This window comes from Grus americana, chromosome 7 (genome assembly GCF_028858705.1).
Source record: "Grus americana isolate bGruAme1 chromosome 7, bGruAme1.mat, whole genome shotgun sequence".
Lineage (NCBI taxonomy): Eukaryota > Metazoa > Chordata > Aves > Gruiformes > Gruidae > Grus > Grus americana.
The window spans coordinates 24,655,037-24,675,573 of NC_072858.1; the positions used below are offsets into that span (position 1 = coordinate 24,655,037).

The 20,537-nt window shown below is 34.9% G+C and overlaps 1 protein-coding gene across 2 annotated transcripts in view; it reads left to right on the forward strand.

Moving 5' to 3' along the window:
- Positions 1-20,537, forward strand: part of ADK (adenosine kinase) — a 294,428-nt gene that overhangs the window by 70,047 nt on the left and 203,844 nt on the right. For both annotated transcript variants that reach the window (XM_054832283.1, XM_054832284.1), the window contains exon 4: positions 12,804-12,882. In XM_054832283.1, the coding sequence (XP_054688258.1) occupies positions 12,804-12,882 (79 nt within the window). The remainder of the gene's footprint in view (positions 1-12,803; positions 12,883-20,537) is intronic.

Sequence of the window (20,537 nt, forward strand, 5' to 3'; positions counted from 1 at the left end):
TTATTTTTTTTAAAATATTTTTCTTTATTTGTGAAAGGGAAAGTTAAATAAATGTTTCTGCCACTTGGAGTGGTAGAATTGAAGTGGTTGTGATTGCTTTGGGTTTCTGTGGAACTCCATTACAGTTGCCTGATTTCTTAAACAGCTGGGTATTCTTTATCTTCTGTGACCTTAATGTGAAAGATTACATTTGAAACAAAATGAGTTGTTGACTTTTGTCTTCAAAAACTGTGTGGTGAGCTCCTTTGCAATCAATATCCTTGTATGTTGGTTTCTCTTCTGTGGGAGCTTTTATGTTGTTATGTGTAGAAGATTAAAGGAATGTTCAATCTAGAGATAAGAAAACTGAGGAAATGTCATTCAGTTTTCTCCTGTACTTTTAATTACAGACACAGAGGCTGTTATGAGCCTCGAGTCCGTTGTATAGCACCAAGCTAAACATATGTAGCTGGAATATCTAAAAGTTTGTCTAACCATTCTCAAAGTGTGAGTGAAGGAGATTCTCCCCCCTCTATGTAGGATGTTTCGCTACATGTGGTCAGCTTTCTGTAAGGTATAGTCTAAGTCTTAGTTAAGCTCATTTCTTCCTGCCTGCAAGGGATATGAAGAAATGCTGTTTGATTTCTTTGTAAGAGTCATTATTCAATTGTCCATCTTGTTTCTAGACATTTCTTTACTTGACTAAACTCAGTTTCTTCAATCTTATACATCATGTTTTAATATCTCTTATTCTACTTGACTTCCAATTAATTCTCCGGACTGCTTTTCATCTCAATGTAGGCTACCAAAATTGGACTTTATAGTTGGGGTCTTCGTATTGAGTAGAAAAGAGTACGTTTTCCTTGCATCTAACATTTGTCATCTTTACTACTATATTCTAGAAAAACATACACTCTTCTGCTCCCCCAGCTCCCCCAGCTGCTGCAATGGAGTTACGTTGCTGACGGATTTGTACATTTTTGGTCCTCCATTACCCTCAGACCTCTCCCTGCACCACCCCCACCAGCAATGGTACTGCTGTCTAATTCCAGTTACTTCTCGTTTGGTACTTGTTCCTTAAACTTCTGTTTCATCAGTGCTACTCCTCACTAGCATTTATCTTAAAAGATTTAGATTTTTTTTTTAATCTTAATTGTATTTAGAACATTGAGCAAAGTGATTATTTTTTTTTTATCTGTTTAGGTTTTGCTATGTTTAGGTGCCTGATTATCTAAAATACTGACTGCAAAACAGAACAGAATAATGACATCTGGACCAAGCCTGAGATGTAATTTGATTATATAGAAAACTATAGTTTTAGTTGATGCTTTTCAGTTACTGGTGTAACAACTTAAGTATATTTAGTTTTATTTCATATTTCTGAGTTTGCTTATGAGAATGTCACATGAGAAAATGCCAGGAACATTTTTAAAGTTGAGATTTTATGTCTGCTTTTCCTCTGTTTCATACTAGGCCAGTTATCTTGTTGAAGAAGGAAATGCATATTGATTTCTAAAGAAAATGTTAATATCAAATTAATGGTCACCGTGTGACAGTTTAGTACAAGGTGCTTATGCACTGGTATTTTGTTCCAGCAGCTTTCCAGACATAGAAATTAACCTTCAGTGGTCTGTAGCTGCTGAGTTTCTGCATTTCCCAGTCAATAATGTATTTCTATGCTTCATAAAGACAGATTATTTTTTTTTTTCTTCCTAGTTTTTGCAGGGCTGAGGCTAAGAAGGTAAGTTTCTTTCTCCTTCATTATAGCCTTCTTGGGAGGGGAGATAATCACAGGAGTTATGCATGAAAGAATTTAAATGCTGCTTTTTAGAAATACTGTTCAGCAAAAGAGCTGGTGTGATTCTGTGAAACTTAACAGCTGACCATAAGCTTAACAATAGCATGAAGACTAACACAGGGTATCACTAAAGATGTCTTGTTAGTGTTGTAGTGGCAGGGTGTATACAGACAGGGGAAGTCAAAATGACCGGTTTATCAGAGGGAGCCTCTCGATGTTGTCATATTCGGGTCAAATGTTTGGATTTTTCCTTTCAATCCATGAATTGCTGTTCTCTGTGGAATTAGCCTTTTAGTGCTGCTTGGAACACTGCTTTTTGAAATTATTTATGCAGTACTATTCCCTTGCAGCTTTTCTGTAACTTGTGATTTTTGGGTGTGTGTTTTTCCCCCCCTGTTCATTGCATATGCTAATTTTTTTCCCCAAAAGGTGACCCTCCGAGATTGTGCCTATGGAGTGAAGAGATGGACTGAATTGTCATAGGCTGTGGGATGAGTTATTTTTAGCTGTTGGCATTTCAGGCTGGAACACTTCATTCTGTCGTGCTTGTTAATGAGTCATCTGGAGAAAATGGGCTTCTTGCTTTCAGAGAGGGTCTGTAGCAAATAATAATAGGCTAATCTCTGCAGGAGATATTCTGTCAAGCAACTAAAGCTTCAACTAGAAAATATGTTGAAATGGAGACTTATCTCTCTGTAAGAATAAGCATGCACTCACTATTATTATTATTGTATTATGTATATGAAAATCTCAAAAACTGGAAGACTGATGAAGAGCCTAGTAATGATATAACAGTGAAACATTTTGGAAAAAAAAGGTTAATTGGAGACAGTCACCTTTTACAGATAGAGAAGAATACGTAGTTGCTTCCTAATTCAGAACATTGTTCACTTCTGGAAATCTGAATATTTTATCTAGTTCTAGGAATCTTCTGGAAAGATTCCTAACTAGATAAGCCCTATATAAGGCTGGCATCCCTGAGAGAACCCCAAATTCATCAACATTGTTTATTATTTTTAAGGATTTTGGTTCATACTGAAGAATATATTTTAAATAATTTTTTTCTTTTCTGTGTACAATTCATAGTCTCTCCTTTGACCTCTTCTGTCAAGGTTTGGAGGTTTTGTGCTGATACAACATGGGAGGCTTTGTTGTGTAGCTGAAAATATCACCACTCAAGTAAAAAACTTAATGTAGGAGTAATTAATCAAAGTTCTTAATCTGGTTGCTTCATTTTTCTATTACTGAAATTCCAGAATCTGGTAGTGCAAACGATTCATTTAGAAAAAAGCTTGTGAAGATTTAGGGAGAACTGTATGAAAGATGAGGAAAAAAGATCCCCAAACCCTATTCTATAAAGGAAATTATTTAAAGAATAACATCAGTGTCAAGTCTTTTTGTCAACTGTGGTACTTCTAATGCCGCTTACAATTTATGTGTTTACCTTTTTTTGTTTACATATCTTCCTCTTGTAAAACATATTACAAGTCTGAAGGGGCCTTTCTGTTTTGGTGGCAAAAGGATGTTTCCTTTAGAGCTAATAATTTTTATTCTCTGTTGATTATTTAGCTGTTTGGGCTTGCTTTTTTCAATTATCAATGGAATATTGAGATAAAAGAGAACATTTTATCTTACCTTGTTCAGATAAATAATTTTGCATTATGAGCAAATATGACTCTTCAACCCATCTTCTCGTATTACTGAAATCACTGTACCAACTGCTTTAAACCAATCACATTTAATGATTCTGATATTACCAGTGTATGCTGCTCCTAAATAACACATGGGGCTTAGACTGGGTTAGTCAAGATTAATATTTTACATTTTAGAAATTTGGCATATATCTACATTGCAGACCATAGTGTTGTGGTCAAAACACTGGAGAAACCTATAAGTTGGTGTTAGTATCAGAAGCAATTTAACTGCAGTGGCATGGAAGTGTGCATGGGAAAACTTGCCCTGTGTTTTAGCAGAAAGAATGAACTTTTCATCAGCCATCAGGCTGCTGGGATAGACTGCTTCCAAATCCTGATCTCATCTGTTTATGGCTAGTTTGAGTACACTGCACCGACTCTATAGATTGTCCCATAATTGTCTCCCTTGTAGGCAATTAATGCATCTTATCAGGTAGCAGTCTATTCTATGTATCCAGTCCTTGGATGTCATCCCACCAGCGTAAGTTATGCTGCATGTAGGAGAGCCAGGTTTTTGTCTCTTCCAAAAGTGAATGCAATGTATTTCCATGTTATCCCTTCTGAAGAGTTCTGGTTCCTTCTTTCTTCAATCTTTTTTTTCTCCCCAAGTATCTTAAGATGTCAAGAATAAAAAGTTGATTCCTTTTGCAGTTTCCAGTGCCACCTACTTAAAATAAAGATGTGGACACATGATTACGTGCTTATCAAAAAGGAAGTATATTTGGGAGTATGCACGTGTGCTTGTGGTAATAAATATTGTCTGTGGTTTTGAGCTACAGAAATTCATATTATTTTCCACTATCAGTAGGTGACTATCTTAAGGGATATTCAAGACAGAGCTGCATTGAGAAACCAGGAAGGTTAAAGAGAACCAAAATAGAAATCTTACTTGGTATTTACTGTTAGCTGTGCTCAAAGCAGGGTTTTCTGCACTGATTTGTTCATGAGGAAGATTATTATAGTTCACTGCATGTTAATAGGAGCTTAGAGTGGACGTATACTGTCTTCTTGGTCTACTTGAATATCCTGATGTATTTTTAATGTTTCCTTGGTTTAAATTTACTGACTGGTTACTCATTTAAAATAGTACAAGGGGTGAAGAAACAAAGGTGTTTTAGCAGTGTAGTTGAACTGACATGAACCATTTATATTATTGTAAAGAACAAAAAATTGATTTAAATTGTGGTTACCAACTGTCACCATTGTTTTGGAATTTGTGTTAATAGAGAATATTACTCAGATAAAATGTTCTTAATCTGAGTGATGTATGGAAACTATTTGGTTTTGGAACAGCTCTGCAAAACTTTCTGATATTTTATCAACTCTGAATTGGAACTCAAACTTTGCAACTTGATTAATTTTTTTACTGTTTTGATGTATTTATAGATAAAAGTACAAATTGTAAGGTTACTATATTGAAATATTTCTCTACCAAGTGGAAGCGTGCATACATCTTTATTTTTTGTCAGCTCTTTACAAGCAGCTTAATATGATTTGTACTACAGCTTCAGATAATCTAAATTGTAGCAAAGATAAGGTCTAAGATTTTTTGATGACTGAATATCACTAATATTAAAATATTCTTGGCAAATATTCTATTAAGTTAAACAAATTTTCACTTTGATGTGAGCTGGAGTAAGTTGATGCTTGTGAAACAGCAGTTTCAATTAGCATTCACTAAAGGTTTATTGACAGTTAACACCTGGTCTCCACTGTGCTAAGTGGGAAGCATCTACTGCAGTCTCATGTGATTGTTGCATAATTAGGATTATGATCTCTAATTTGCTTTTAATTTTGTAAATCTAGTCTTATTTTCAAAACCAGTCAGTGTTACTTGTGTTCCTGCATTTTTCTTGTAGGGCAAAATTATTGATGCTAACAGGATTAAGAAGTATACTACTCTGTAATACGGTAAACAGCTTGCCCTTTCATTGGTTAGTTAGCAGGGAAATCTGGACAGGAGAAATTTACTGGTAGGTCTCAGAAAGCATGTATTCTTCTGATGCTACTTATGAGAAGCAAACAGAAAACGACAGAGCTTTTTTGGAAGTAGTATTCTTGTATACAAGCTGCCAAATATATACTGGGAACATCAGGAGCAAGTGTAAATGTTTTTTGTAATACCGCTGAGAAATAACAAGGGAAATGACCTTGTTCCTTAGTGCTCCAGAACATACCTTGCCACATCCAAGGATGAAGAAGGTAAATGCTACATACTTTTCCCTGCCTGCAATGTCTTTAGACTCTTATTGGCTGTGCGTAAGGGTAAGGAGCTATTTCTGGCTATGGTGTTTTGCAACAAGTACTATGGTGCAAATCCCTAAATGTATCTGCAAAATTTTCAAGTCTTGGCTGATCTTTTGGAAGATCTTCTTCCAAACAGACAGAAGGGGGGGAAAGCATAAACTTGTAGTGAATTACGGAACCGAGGGAAATACTCTAATAATATTTCTGGTTATGTATCCTCAGATAAAACTTTTTAAAATGTTTTGATTAGAAATTTAATAGAGAAATTTTAGTTGTCTTGACCTATACTATAGCAGTCATATATAATATACATTTTAAGGTTCATGAAGGTACTCTGTGTATATATAATGTGTCTATGTATCTGTAGTGTTTAGTGACAGAATCAGAAATGTAATCTTTTTATAATCTAGTGGTATAGTTTTTTCATTTTCCTACAGCATTTCAGAATATCAACAGTAAAACTTGCCTTGTGGTAGTTGATGTTTCTGAGTGTAATCATGTACATTTTTCAAATAACGTAGAGGAGGAACATATCAAGATAATCTGGAATAAAGGGGGCTTTTCAAGTATACTTGCATAAATTTGCCTGACTCTTTGCTGAGAAAAGAAAAAAAAAACAAACCTTTGAGAAATGTCTTTAAATCATGATCCTTAAGAGCTGATGTTTTAACCTTACATTTGAATGACTGTTACTTTTTCCATCTTGTTTCAATATGCCTAAATGCAAACACATGTGGAAAATGTTCTTTTGGCTTTTATCAAACTGACATTTAAGTGCATTTTTTTCAACCTCGCTAACATTTGTGGTAAAATATTTCAAAGCTATGAATCTTGCAATTTGCCTATGCATTTTTTTTCTTCTTTCATATATTAACATTTGGTACTCATAATCCTAACCTGGTTGGAATTACTGGCTTTTTTCATTTGCTGTTTGTTTGGATGAGGTGATTAGGAAAATACTTTATGTGAAATTCTAGTTTGCAACAGTAAATACTTCCATGAAGAGTCACTGTTTTCTGAACTTCAGTAAATAAAGGATAAAAATATGATAATCTGCTATATTCAATTGTAGCAATCCTATTCCTAACACATTTAGCTTTCTGTTGTGTTATATGTCCCTGGTGCTAACCTGTCTCCAATACTTCCTTTTTAGCATGTTTCATTTTTCTCCTCTACTCCCCTACCCATTCCCAAGCTCTTTAATTCTGTGCCAAGCTAATAAGGAGAAGAACTAACTCTGGGTAAAGTCAGTCATTGCCAAGGAGCTGTTGTAAAGTTTTCTCATGTACCCCTCTGGTTGTACCTCATTTCTAAAAGGCAATATTTTTGCTCTTTCAGGTTCAATTTTAAGTAAGAACAATGAATTATATCTGCATCTCAATCTTAATTGGTTATCTGTTAAAGACTAGGGATGAAATAGTTCATATACAAAACTATCCTGTCTAGAGTTTCAACAGAGTTGTACAGTTTAGGTAGAGAAATTAGGTACACTTTCTACAGTTAAAAATATGAATTGTGTTTCTTTTTACCCACAGTATTTGTCCTGAAGTATTCTCCCTTTTACATATGTTTTTTAAAATAATATCTTGATGTTTAATTAGAATGTTTAAATTTTGAGATTAGACTTTTTCCTTAAATCTGAATTAGATTTTACTTAGGATCAAATTATAAGGGCTTCAGCTTGCCTGCTAACACTGACCAGGGAGGGCTGTCTTTCCACAACATGTGCCCCATCTGCCTGATGGTGTGGCTGCCTGCATCGTTCTGGCATTGGCCCAGGCTGTGATGAAGCTGAGAATGTGACAGACGACAGGCTTGTCCAGATGTATGCATAAGTACTTCTGCCATGCCCTGCAAAACAATCAGGATGCAGGTTTGGCATTATTTAGTTGTTTGTGTTGATTTATTCCTTGAGGGTTTTCTTAAAAAATGGAAATAATATTTGGTACTTGTTTGCAGTTTTACTGAGCTTTTAGTACTATTAAAACAGGTGGTATAATATGATGCTCACTCTCTCACATATTTTTTTTTCTTTAATTTATGGAGTGATTTCATAGACATTCTGACACAGGTTACTTAATTTGAAGATTTAAGTAGATTTTAAAAAATGCAATTAAAAGGATCAAACCTCTGTCAGTGTATTAGTCTGGTTCTTCTCACAGCTGAACATTTAAGCTATTGCCATGTTTTAATATGACTACTTCCAACTAAAAATAAATATCTGGGAAAGGTGTCAGAATCACCATTAATTATGATTTTTAATTAAAATCTAATTAAAATTCATCCAATAGCTTGAAAACATACCAAATCCAAGTCTACCTTCCTCTGTAGAGTTATCAAAAAAGGCTGCCTCCCCAGCCCCAACTTACCTCCAAAGAAAAAGTTAGACTTATGTGCAACTTGCAACCTTTTATTGATTATTTAAGAAGTTTTCATCTTAGTGTTTTTGAAGGTTTTTATAACATTAAACAAAAACATACAATACACTGGAAATATTGTGGTAGTAGTATTATTATTATACAAAATAACCAGATTTTTGTCTTACATTCAGGCTGTCATCTGGCGTACAAAAGCAAAAAGGACAAAAATTCTTTTTCTCTCCTCTCTAGCTGTTTCTGGCAGCTGATTTTTTTAAAAGTGTAGCTCCCTGCTGATGTATGCATTGAGTACATCTTAGGTAATAAGCAGATATATCAAAAGATATCCAGGGCAACATACTCTGCTGAAAAACAAGAGATTACTTTTCTCTATTTCTTGCAGATAAGTAGCTTTTGACATATGCATCAGAAGTGTTTTTCCCTGGTGCTCTCTCTATATAAGACAGTTAAATGCTGGTGTTCTATGGCCATTTTACTCTTCAGAAAGAGTTTCTTTGTAGTCTACTATAAATTCTGTCCAAAAACTTAACAGCATTACTTGAATTGCTTTCATTTTCCTTACTGTAGCTCCATTGCCTTATGTTATGTGCCTTCAGTTGTAGGGAATGTTTTATGTGCTTATTTTTGTTGTCAGTTTGGTTTTGAAACCATGGTGAGTCAAACATGACTGTATTTGTTGCTGTGTAACATAGAAAAGAAGATAGTCCCAGCTGAAAAAAGCCTCAGATTTTGTGTATAAAGCGAGTTACAAGAGATGGGTATTGATCCAGGAGAGGACTGCCAATCATTAGGCTGGAGAATAGCCTCGGGAAATCACACAGCCTTACTGATGACTTTTTTTAGACATTATGGTGAAAGATAGTCTGAAGGAGGATTTAAAGTAGATTTGCTAATATTCATAGAAAATTCTGGTAACTGGACATTGGATGATATCATGGGTTAGTGAGAGAAAAGGTATTTTTGTTGACTTCTTTGTGCCCAGAGGCTGTTGTAAATCTAAATGTACCGAATGAAGAATGGTACATTCGGTGCCATAATACTTTGCAGGGCCTTGGAAATGTAGAGAATTGGCTTCTGCTTGAAATGACTGAGAAGGGGGCTAGAAGAGGGGTATGGAGAGAGGCAAGCTGGTCAGGGGGATGGCCGACACAGCTGATATTTGCAGCTGTCTGAAGGGATTAGATATTAAGATGAGTGCATTTATCTGTATAGAACAGGAAATTGTGCTTTTTAAGAGGTGCTATGAGAAGGAATAGTGTAAGGTTTAAACATAGTTTGGAAGGAGGACACAGAGAAGATGGATAGTGATGCTCAGGTTATGAATGGTTTGAGTGACAAACAGGGTGGTGAAATTGTCACTCAGTTACTGGGGGGAAATTCTAACAGCTGTCTCCAGTTTGAGGTAATGGTATGGCATATGTAAGAGGACTCTGTGCCTTTTAAATATAAGCCTCCACCTCCTGTAATGTAAGGAGTGTATTTGGTTTTAAAAAGGCATAAAAATTTTATTCTCATTCTTGTTTGTATTCTTTTATAAAATAGCTTCTTCCATTACCTTCTTACACTTTTTTTTTTAATAGCCGTTAATTCTGTTGAAAGTGAAGCTACTGAAAAGGCTCACCTTTCAGTATCAAGTTCAATTAGGAGTCAATCCTTTTTAAAAAAGGGGAGGGGAAAAAAAATCAACTGACAGAAGTGCTATGGCCTTTAGTATAATTGAGCAAAACATTAACATATCCTCTTTGGTCAGCACTAGAGTTGATCAGCAGTGTCACAGCTGAAAACATATGCTGCTGCAAATGCAAACTTGTTTTTGTTAAAATACGCTGTAATGTGGTGAACAAATTCATCACACCAAAAATAGGGGCCCCTCTATATGGTGCTGATTGTGGGATTTATTATTCTGTTATTTAAGGTAATGGTATGTTGCTAGGTCAGGAAAAGGGTCACAGTTCTCAGATATAGCACAGCCTTAAGAAATACTCAGAAAAACCAACAATTGCAGAACGTAAAACAAAAATATTATTCAATCTTGCGCATAAGGTTCTAATTTTCTTGAATTATCCTAAGTGTGATAACAGTTTAGTCCTGAAGCACACACAGAAGCTCTGTTTAGCATTCCCGGGCCTCAGAGCAGTTTCTACTGTTGAACTTCCTTCCTTAAAATGGAGAATTTTATAAAGGCAAATACCATGTTTCTGAGGCATGCTGGAATGACAGTCTTCTCTTTGCAGGTCAGACATACAGCAGACAGTGACAAAGTCAGTGTTCCCACGGTGCCTCTGCCATCTGCTGACATTTAGAAAAATGTCCATCTAACTGTTCATCGACTTAAGACAAAAAGCTATTGGTGTTCTTAATTTTGAGGTCATTCTTGATACAACTTAGTTATCAGGCTCTTGTGGATTAAAACAATACAATTTATATTGTCCTTTTGATGTATCACAGACAATAACAAGCAAAAATTACTTTTCTTGCATTTGTACGAACTCTCATTCTATGTTATATAGAGTCTTTTAGAGGTGTTGGGTTTACTATCTTAATTTGAAGAAAAGGAGTCAGGTCTTTCAATGTTCAATCTGAAATAGTGAAAGACAATTGCCATTGTTTGTCTTATTCTATTAGGTAATTGTAAAATAATTTGTTGAGATTATTTCTTAGATTATATAGTGTCACCTTGAAATTTTCACAATACAGACAGTATTTTAAGTCTGTTTCCATTTTTTTCACCCAAATTCAGATACCACCTCTTTTATTAATTCAAACTATAAGATAAGCATTTAAATACCTACTCATCTAGATTTAGAGCTGCTAACATAGGTGATCAACTACAATATACTAAGTTTATAAGATTTAATGTGCCATTAAATAATATGGACATAGAAACATTAGATGTCTGTAGGTAAAGGAATTAAAATATCAATTGGCATGCTTGTAGATATACAAGAATAACCATGTGATTTGGGCAGTAGACACTCTGATTGAAAAGGTAAAATGTCAATTAAATTAAAGTAAAAATATTGCCAAAATACTTAATTGCTTCATGATGGTGTGTATGTCTTTGCTTGAGAAGCAATTGTTAGGAGACCTGTTGGTTTTTGTTATTTTTTCCCACTCTCAGCTACTTGCTATCATTTGAGGTTTCAATTGCTTGACATAGAATTGGTGGATAATTAGTAGTGTGGATAACTGTGAAAAGCATATGTAGTAATTTAGTTCTTAGTTCTTTCTAATTGTCTGCCCATCGGTACTTTGCTTGGGTGAGTAGCTCATTATTCAAACATTTTAAATGGAAAGTACTGTAGAAATAAAAATGCTTTTATTAGTAATGTGGTATTGAAAATCAAAACCTTTTAAACAAACAAGTCATTACTTGACACATCTGTCCCTAAAGCCATTGTTCACGTACTCTAAGGAGATTGGGGTTGTGAGGGGGAGTGGAAGGGTAAGGTTGGCAGATATAAATACCTGTCTGAAATAAAGATGTCAGTGTTTTAAAAGATGCTAAAGGTGAATACAATAAAATGTGTTGAAATACATCTAACTGGGCAAGCTTCATTTGTTAAAGGTAAGCATCTAATGTTAATAGACCTTAAGGGCAAATCTATGCTATTAATTAGGGTTGACCTTGAGGTCATCTTGAACCTCAAATGTACAAACAAATATTACAGTAAACATTTTAACTTGCCTGCAGGAGTACTTTCTTCTGAGACTAATGTCTTCCGAGGTTGTTAATCCTGCAGTTTAATCCACTCATTTTTGAAGTGTGCTTAGAACTTAAAGGCATGATGCAGTATTTGTGCACAGCCTCCCTGCAGTCTCCACAACTCACTCATTCTAGTTCCCTTTTCTGTGACACTTTGCTTCCCTTTTCCCTTTTTTACTTCCCTGTGACTAGAGAGAAGGCTAGTTCTTAAGCTGTGGTGTACTGTGATCAGAGATGCAAAATAAATCCTAGACATGGAAGAGTGTCTTACAGTACTCTATCTGGGTCTTAACCCTACAATTTGATCTGAAATATAAGGGTATATATTTCCATTAAAAGTTTAAATGTTTGTTTTAATGTTCAAAGCTAATAATATACTACTAAATGTTACCAGAGAATGCTATGTTTTCATAGTAGTATGACTTGAAGGATTTGAAAGCTCATCTGGAGACACTTGGCTTTTCTGTTACCAGATTTTCTCACATACCAGTAGATTTGTTCATAAAAGTTCTTCACCTGTCAAAATGTACTATTTCATATGAAACTTAAAACATAGCACCATTGTTTGGTTCAAGTTAATTTTGAATTAGATACAAGATCTCCTCAATCTTCTCACTTAATTTTACATTCTACTTCTAGCTTTAATGAGGTGGAATAAGTATCCGAACATCTTCACTTATATAATTTTTCTTCAGGCATATGTTTTATGATCTAACAGTTTATTCTAATCAATCTTATGTTTCAGATAATGCTGGGGGTTTTTTATTTACTCCACTTGCAACTTTAAGGTGAAGGATTCAAGTTGATGTCACATTTTGCTTTGTAATTTGGACAAAATCTAAATAGATGTTTCCATCTTGCACCATGTGTAACAGCTACTGTATCTGAATTTCTTGTTTTAAAATAACATGATGTCATCTACTACTAATCTTCATGTCTTCTTTTGAGGGGGGGGAAAAAAGTAGAGTTTAACTTTTTTCTTCTCCACTTTTTTTTAACAGATTTGAAGAACTTGTGAAAAAGTTCAAAGTAGAATATCATGCTGGTGGTTCTACTCAAAATTCCGTTAAAGTGGCCCAGGTTTGTTCTTCTTAAAAAAAGAATTATTAATAATTTGAAGTGTTGAGTTTGAATCAACTTGATGCTCTGTGTTGTCTGTGTTCGTCACCAGCACTACTGAGTGGGTGCTTGTGGTACTGTTGCTCAGACTATGTTTGTATTTTTTGACACAATTTATTTTGAAGTTGTGCTCTTTATTCTTTTCACACACTTTCTTTAAAGGTTATAGTCACAACTACAATGTTACCTGGGAGTGGAAGGGAGGGTTTTATGGAAGACAGAGGCAGGCTTTTGTCAAAGGTGTATGGTGGAAGGATAAGAGGCAAGGACAAGGTCTCTAGCTGCAGTTAGGAATCTTGCAATGAGGGGAAAAAAGTCGCAATGAGAATGGTTCAACAGAGATGTTGTTGAATCTCTGTGCTTGGAGATTTTCATAACTTACCAGGATGAGGCCTTGGGCAACCAGATCCAAATGTGAGGCTGTGAGTGGTAGGTTGGACTAGCAACCTGCAGAGGTCCCTTCTAGCCTGCATTGTTTTGTGATTCTACCCATGTTTATCCTATAAGAACTTGAAAGTTTGTCCATAAAAGATACAAATGTAAGACTTTTTTTAAATACAAGGGTAATTTTTCTGGCTCTGGGTATGATGAATAACAGTAATGATGAATTAGGTTTTGGGTATATTAGCTTTTCTATAGTTAAAGTATGCCTTTTGTCACAATACTTTTAAGTGTATACTTGCGTTTATATTTTTTAGATTGTGATAGATGTACAAATCCTATAAATAAAAATGTATAAACTGTATTTATAATCTTTTTGCTAATGATCCTGGCTTATTAACTTCCAGACTTCCTATATAATTAAAGCTTACTGCCAGATAGCATTAAATGCACATTTGGAAGAAATTAGGTTATAATTTAACAAAGGTTGCCCCCACCAATAAAAAGAAAGAATTCATTATAGTAATAATAGCTGCTCTGTACAAAATAGTTGCTGCTTCTTTACTAAGGTTTTCATTTTCTTTAATCTGAAATGTCTTGAAAATATTTATGATAAAAATATTCTCAACAGAGAGAAATCTAATTTGCAAATTTTATGGTATATAGCATTATAATTCTGAAATGGTTATGTTTTTTTAAATATAGACAGCTTTCAGAGCTTTTTTGGGTTTTGTTGTTGTTATTGTTTTTTACGATGTGGTCAAGCCAATTTTTTTTTTTCTGATACTGTATAAAAAACCTCTTCATCAGGAGAGCTCAAGTTAATTGGATTCATTCTGTGTTAGTATGACTGTTGCTTGACCTGTGGGGATGGTGCAGAGATGGTGTCTCTTTCATGGCAGCTGATCAGAGGTCAACTTTTTGTTTAGAAGCAAATGCATACAGTAGACTCAGAGTTCCTAAACTTTGAAGTGTTCCAAGAGCCCAGGACTTTATTTCCATCTCTCCTTGAAGTAACCTCTTTGACATCAGCTGATGTATTGGTAAACTATGTCTCAAACTTAACTGCTTCTTAATCTATCAGTCCAGGTGTTATTAAATAATTATGCTATGAAGTACACAGAACCTAGATTCAATGAAATGTAAGGGTTTCAATGTCAATGCTCCTTTCTTATACTGATTGGGTTTTGTCAGTGAACTTTTCCTTTTACCTTGGCTCTGAGCTGAGGGCCTCATTCAACTCCAGTTGCCATCTGGAATTGTATTTGTCTCCAGAAGGGTTGTCATCTCCTAGTTTTTGTTTCAAATAAGATTGAAACTTCAAACAGTTGTGCATGAGTAACATAACATCACTAAGAGGCTTTAAAAACAGGGATGGAAGAGTGAAAGAGAGAAAAGAGAATTCTGGAAATCTTGAAAGAAGCTGTTATTCTGTAAACTTTAGCAGAGAAAAAAAAAGTGAGGATAGAAAAAAAAATAGTTCAAATGTAAACCAAAAATCAAACTAGAAATTCTGGAAGAATTTTTGCAGCAATATTCATTGGCATATTGGAGAGAATAAATGTGTAAGTAATCTTAGATCTAAATCACTTAAATATATATGTATTTGTTGAAAGTAAGAGGAAAAAACAAAGACTGATTCAGGAAGCCTGACGAATGGTTGAGAAGTAAAGGACCAATAAATAATTTCAGAGCTCTGAGGCAGTCACACTCTAAGTGAATGTGGATTCTCTGTGAGAAGACGTGGGGAAGAAATCCTAAGAATAAAGCTCTTAGTAATTTCTCAACTTGTGTTACTTTATGGGAAAAGCTTGAAAAAGTATGCTAAAAACTGAGAGATATAAACTAAAAAAGTTTTTGTTTCAGCTGTTTAGAAGTTGATAGGAAATAATGGCATGTTAAAGAAAAGTATCCTTGGAAGCCTGAATGCAATGGAATACAACTGTCTGAGTAGAATGGCTGAAAATGAACAAATGGCCTCTGAAGTCTGGCAACTGCTTTTTTTATAAAGTTCATTTCTGAGCAGGATCAGTGTTTTATTAAGAAGTGCAGTAGGAAAATTGGAGAGCAACTAATAAAATGATTGGGGGGGAAAAAAGAACAATTTAAGAAGCAATTCATAAATCATGTCATTTAATTGTTTATTTCAAATAGTTTGCTGCTTTAAGGGTCAGAAAAGCAACTGATTTTCTTTCAACTATGTTGAAACAAAAATACCCATGGGTGAAATGGATGGGGAAACTTACGGTATGTAATGTGTTTAAAGAGGAAAAATGAAACTGTCATATGGTTGCTTACATGTTATATGGTGATCATCACTTCTGTTATACATGCTCATATATTTTGTATATTTCTTTTATATCTGCAAAGATAGAGATCTACTCAGGAAAGACTATATCTCTGTTCCTGAAAAGGATAAGTCAACTTCTTAAAAAAAAAAAAAAAAAAAAAAAAAGAGGAAAAAAAAAGCCTTAGAAATACTATATTTATCATGTGTGAGAAACTTGAAATGGTAATCACAGAAAGAGGCAATAGGAAGAAGATCTGAATTATGAAGAAAACTGGGAAGAAAATGAAGCTTAAATCATGGGGTTTGGAACTAAAATTTTAAAGCAGCAGCAACTATAATGGACACGAAGATTTTAGATGTTTGCAAAGAATTAACCAGAATTGCAGTCAAGCTGTGAAGGGTAGAATTAGATATTTTTTTCCTAGCTTGTTAACAGAAAGGAAGGATCTGAAGTACAGCCTTGAAGGAAGAATTTGGCAGGTAAGATATTAAAGGGAATCTTGGTATTTTTTCGAATATTATCTTGCAGCAGAGCAGCAGTAGAGTGTGTGGCATTCTGCAGGAGTGAGCGATGGTTGTAGTGTTGTGAGAATCAAAAAGCTGAATGTTGACTGCCCAAAGTGGACAGGGTATCTCAGGCTATTATGTGGACAGGGTATCTCAGCAGGGTCAGAAAAAGAAAAATGTCTGGACATATCAGAGGATTTTTTTGAAGAAATGCTTCTAATATACGATGGAGAAGACAGACTTCTGCAAAATGAAATGCGGAAGCAGAGTCAAAACATACATTAGAAGAAAAGGTCTGTGAAAGGAAAAGAAGGAGCAAATGAAAAATTATTCTGTTGCAAAAGAAACACAGAAAACTGTTGGATTAAAAATTGAGAGGATGGAAGATGAACAATAAAGGGGCAGAAATCTGGAAGTATCACACTCTTACTTTTCAAAAGTGTACTTATAAAAAACCTTATATAATACAATAATATTTTTTTTAAAATACCTGAAAATGGTGAAAGGGAGTACCAAGAGCAATATAAAAGTGATAAAGAGCAGCACTGAAGCCAGTGAGATAAGATTTTTATGTTCAAGTTTTCTGGGATATGAAAGTTGTTTGAACATATACTGATCTTGAAAAGAGTGAGGAAGTCAAAATTGTTTTGGCTTGACCTACTCATGTTATGAATGAGGTTGAGGAGGAAGAGATTGATGCATTCCAGAAATGACAGTAACAGTCATAAAAATGGAAAATAAAATAAATGAGATTGCATTTTAGTCATTCCTTAATGAGATTAAGTTAACAGCAAATTATATCTTGGAAATACTAATTCATATTAGGTAAGGAATAGTGACAGAAAAGTGAAAAAAATGGAGACAGAAAAGCGTATGAGGGAAAAGACAAAACTGTTTGAGAGGATAGGAAATACGTAATCTGGAAAGAGAAAAACAGTATAAAAATCCTAATGTTTCTCTGATTTTGCATCCCTCACTGTCCCACTGCCTTTCCTTGTCCACTCTCATCTTTCTTGGGTGTAAATTTGTTCACCTGAAAGAAAAGATGGCTAAGTAGAACAGATTGAGTATTTCGAAGGCCTTAAGGAAAAGTCTTATTGAAATAAATATATTTTCACTGAAGACTTTAGTAGTGAGTGGAAAAACAGAGACAAACCGTAAAGAATGGGAGAGGGGAAAAGGAATCATGATAAAGGGTTTTCCTGAGTGCAGTACAATACAGAAAACAGTTGGAATCCAGATTATCAGTAAAAAATGTAGTTAATATACTTCTAGAGGTGCTATGTTACTATTAGACACAGTTGTTGGGATTTTTTTTTTTCTTAACCCACCAGTAGGGAGTGTTAATAACTGCTGGATCAAGCTTTAATTAATCAGGCATCATTCACTGAAAATTGCTTGATGGTACTTTGGAAAATGAGAACTAGAGATGATGAACTGAATTGCAATCATTTAGTTTCTGGAATAGAAACTGAAGTTTAGCTTTCCAGCTTGTTTAGAGATCTTGGCATTGGAATTATCCTTCTATGCTAACTTTTAGTTTTGCTTTGTGTTTAAAGTTGAAGTTATGATGCATGCTTAAGAACAGGGAGGAGAGTGGGGGTATCAAATTGAAACTGCAGTGTGCTGCTCTGACCTTTACTTGTCTCATTAAATTTTGGCTTTATGTCTAATATGATATGTGACATCTTGCTTTAATCTGGGCTCTTGCGATCCCTCCAAATGATTGGATCCATTATATTAAATCTATAAAATATGCATACATGTAACTGCATGCAGTTCATAAATAATGTATTGTTTTAGAGTTCTGCCAACAAACTAAATTCAGATTTGTGAAGACAGTATTTTAATACTTCTCAGCTTCCTTCTGTAATTTTAATTAAGACTGTGCCTGTCTAGCAACAGACATTGACCTGGAAAGGAAAAAAAAATCTGAATCTTTTAATAGGGCTCATGACTTTAAAGTATCTAAAACAGATAGCTTGCAGACAGGGCAAGTATTGCTGACCAGGCCATATTTGCATGATATTTATCAGTGTTTATTTTGACTTTGGAGTGCTGAGGTTAGAACTGCAAGAAGTAGTCTTTGAAGTTTTATCTTTCTAACTCACGTGCTGGATTTCAAGTCTAACTTGATAGAATTTTATAACTTGGATTTTAAAAAACAGAACCTTGGCAACAAACGGCACACTTTCGTTCTTGTTTCTCTGGAAGTGCATGTGAAGAATGCCACATTCTTCGTCCTCAGAATGGGTGTTCTTGGTTTATGCTCAATTTCTTAATAGCTTATTTTCATTCTAACAATTCTGCTATTGCTGTGGACCTAACTTAGCAGTTAGAGCACTATATTCTATCATTTATTCATCCTTAGAAGAATTGTGAAATTCTCATTACACAAGTTTATTACTAGTGATGCCATGTGAACTTGGAAGAACGTAGCTTGACACATTTCAAGCTGAATTTGTAGGACTGGCAGATAAGGGAAAAACATAAGGCATAGTTCTTGGGAAGCTTTCATATAGATACTTTTGGAACTTCACAATAATGTTTTTATAATACACACCTCAGAAAATTGTAATGACTCCCTGTTTTTTTCCACACTACCTCTTGCTATCTGATCATAAGCTTTTGGGTTTTTGTGGCTGTGCAACATTTTTGCAAAATGCCTACATGGTGGTGGTAAGTACCGTAAAGAAGCTTGGTTTTAAACTAGAATATGTGGTTATTTACTCTTTTAAATGAAGGATAACACTGAGAGAATAATATGATGCTAAATTATGTTGAGCATTTGTGTCCCACCATCTTCTGTACGTCAGGAAAGTATGACACTTTCCCTGTATCAGCCTATATTTCAAGGGCTTGTAACTTCATCCCAATTTTTATTCTTCAGTGATGATTAACTTGATCCATTAATCTAAAGTGATTGTGCTTTTTAGCATTCTAATAACTGATAAGTTTGAGAATTCGATTTTGAAAAATCAACAGATTCATGCTTGTTTATAAAAAGTGTGCTGAAGGCTTAGATGTCTTTTAAATTTTTACTATTTGGTATGTGAGTAATTAGCCAAACCTTGGCTTTACATTAAGCATGTGTCTACTGGGTCATGTCATGCTTAATCCAAAAATAGTCTGTAAAATTACGAATTTATCTATGAAAAAAAACTTGCAGGCAGGACTGCATTTTTTAAAGAATATAAGCTGTAATCTTGTAAACATATAACTAGCTCATTGCAAGTAGTTCCATGCCTTTAAAATTAGGTTTGTATGTATTTGCAAAGTAGTACCCTTGGCTAAGCATTACTTCTTGCATGTAATCTACAAAGTCTATCACATTAACTCTTCAGTGTTCAGGAAAGTGAGGAGGAAATCACTAAATGACTATCATTCTGTATAAATGGGCACATAACTGTAATGAATTTAATGTTTTCCTCACTTGTGAAAATTTCTGGATTACTTCTATACAATTTCTTAGACTGAGGCAGAGCAGGAAGAAAGGTTTGGCTTGGGAGTAGGCCTCCAACTAGGAGGGAGTTATCAGGGAGGTCACCCCAAGCATGCTCTCAATTTTTTGAAGTTGATGCAACTTTGCAGGACCTATAATTGTTTTCTGGAATCCGTCATACCATCAACTAGAAATGTTCTCTGTTCTGCTTATTGTGTGCTTAAATTCACTTATGCCACAAATATCTTTCTCCAAAAACTGTTTCTGGAATAGTACTCCCAGAAAGTGCAAGTAAGTCCCCTAAATTACTTCTCCCTCCTACTTAGTGAAGCCGAGAATGTTTACTTCTGTATCTTTCTGTTGACCCAAAGGAAATAGGTCATTTTTTTCAAAGAGAATTAGTCTCTGTGCTTTCTGAACCATTTGGGTCAGAATCTTAAATTCCTCAGAGTTAGTTTTGGCCTTATGCTCGATATTCCTTAGGCAGCTTCATTACATCCCCCTACTCAGATGGGCTTTGTGGCCCCAGCAAACATATGTTTCCAATATTTTCAATAGTTCAATCCAGCTTTCAAGAAAAAGTATGAAAAAGCCCTCTAAACCATTTTCTGTTTGGTAAGATTTAATAAACTTAGAGGTATAGCCTCACCTTCTCTGCCAGAAAACAATCCTGAGGCATGTGTTTCCTTCTATACCAGCTCCCACATGTTTGTGCTGTGCCAGTGTAGCGTTCCATCAGTGTGGTCTCCTGTCAGTGACAATGCTGGCACCCTGTCCTGTCCTGCAAGTGCATGTACCTGCTTCTCAAACCTATTCAATGTAAAAGAAGATAGAACAGAGGAAGAGTTAGGACTATAGCTAAATTTTTCTTCTTTATACCTGGCTAGAGTTTATATGCTACTAGCCAGTAAACTGAATCTCTTAAGCATCTGTCCCCAGTGCTGTGACCAGTCCTAATGAGTGAGACTTGTGCTTTGTGAAGGAATAACAAAACAT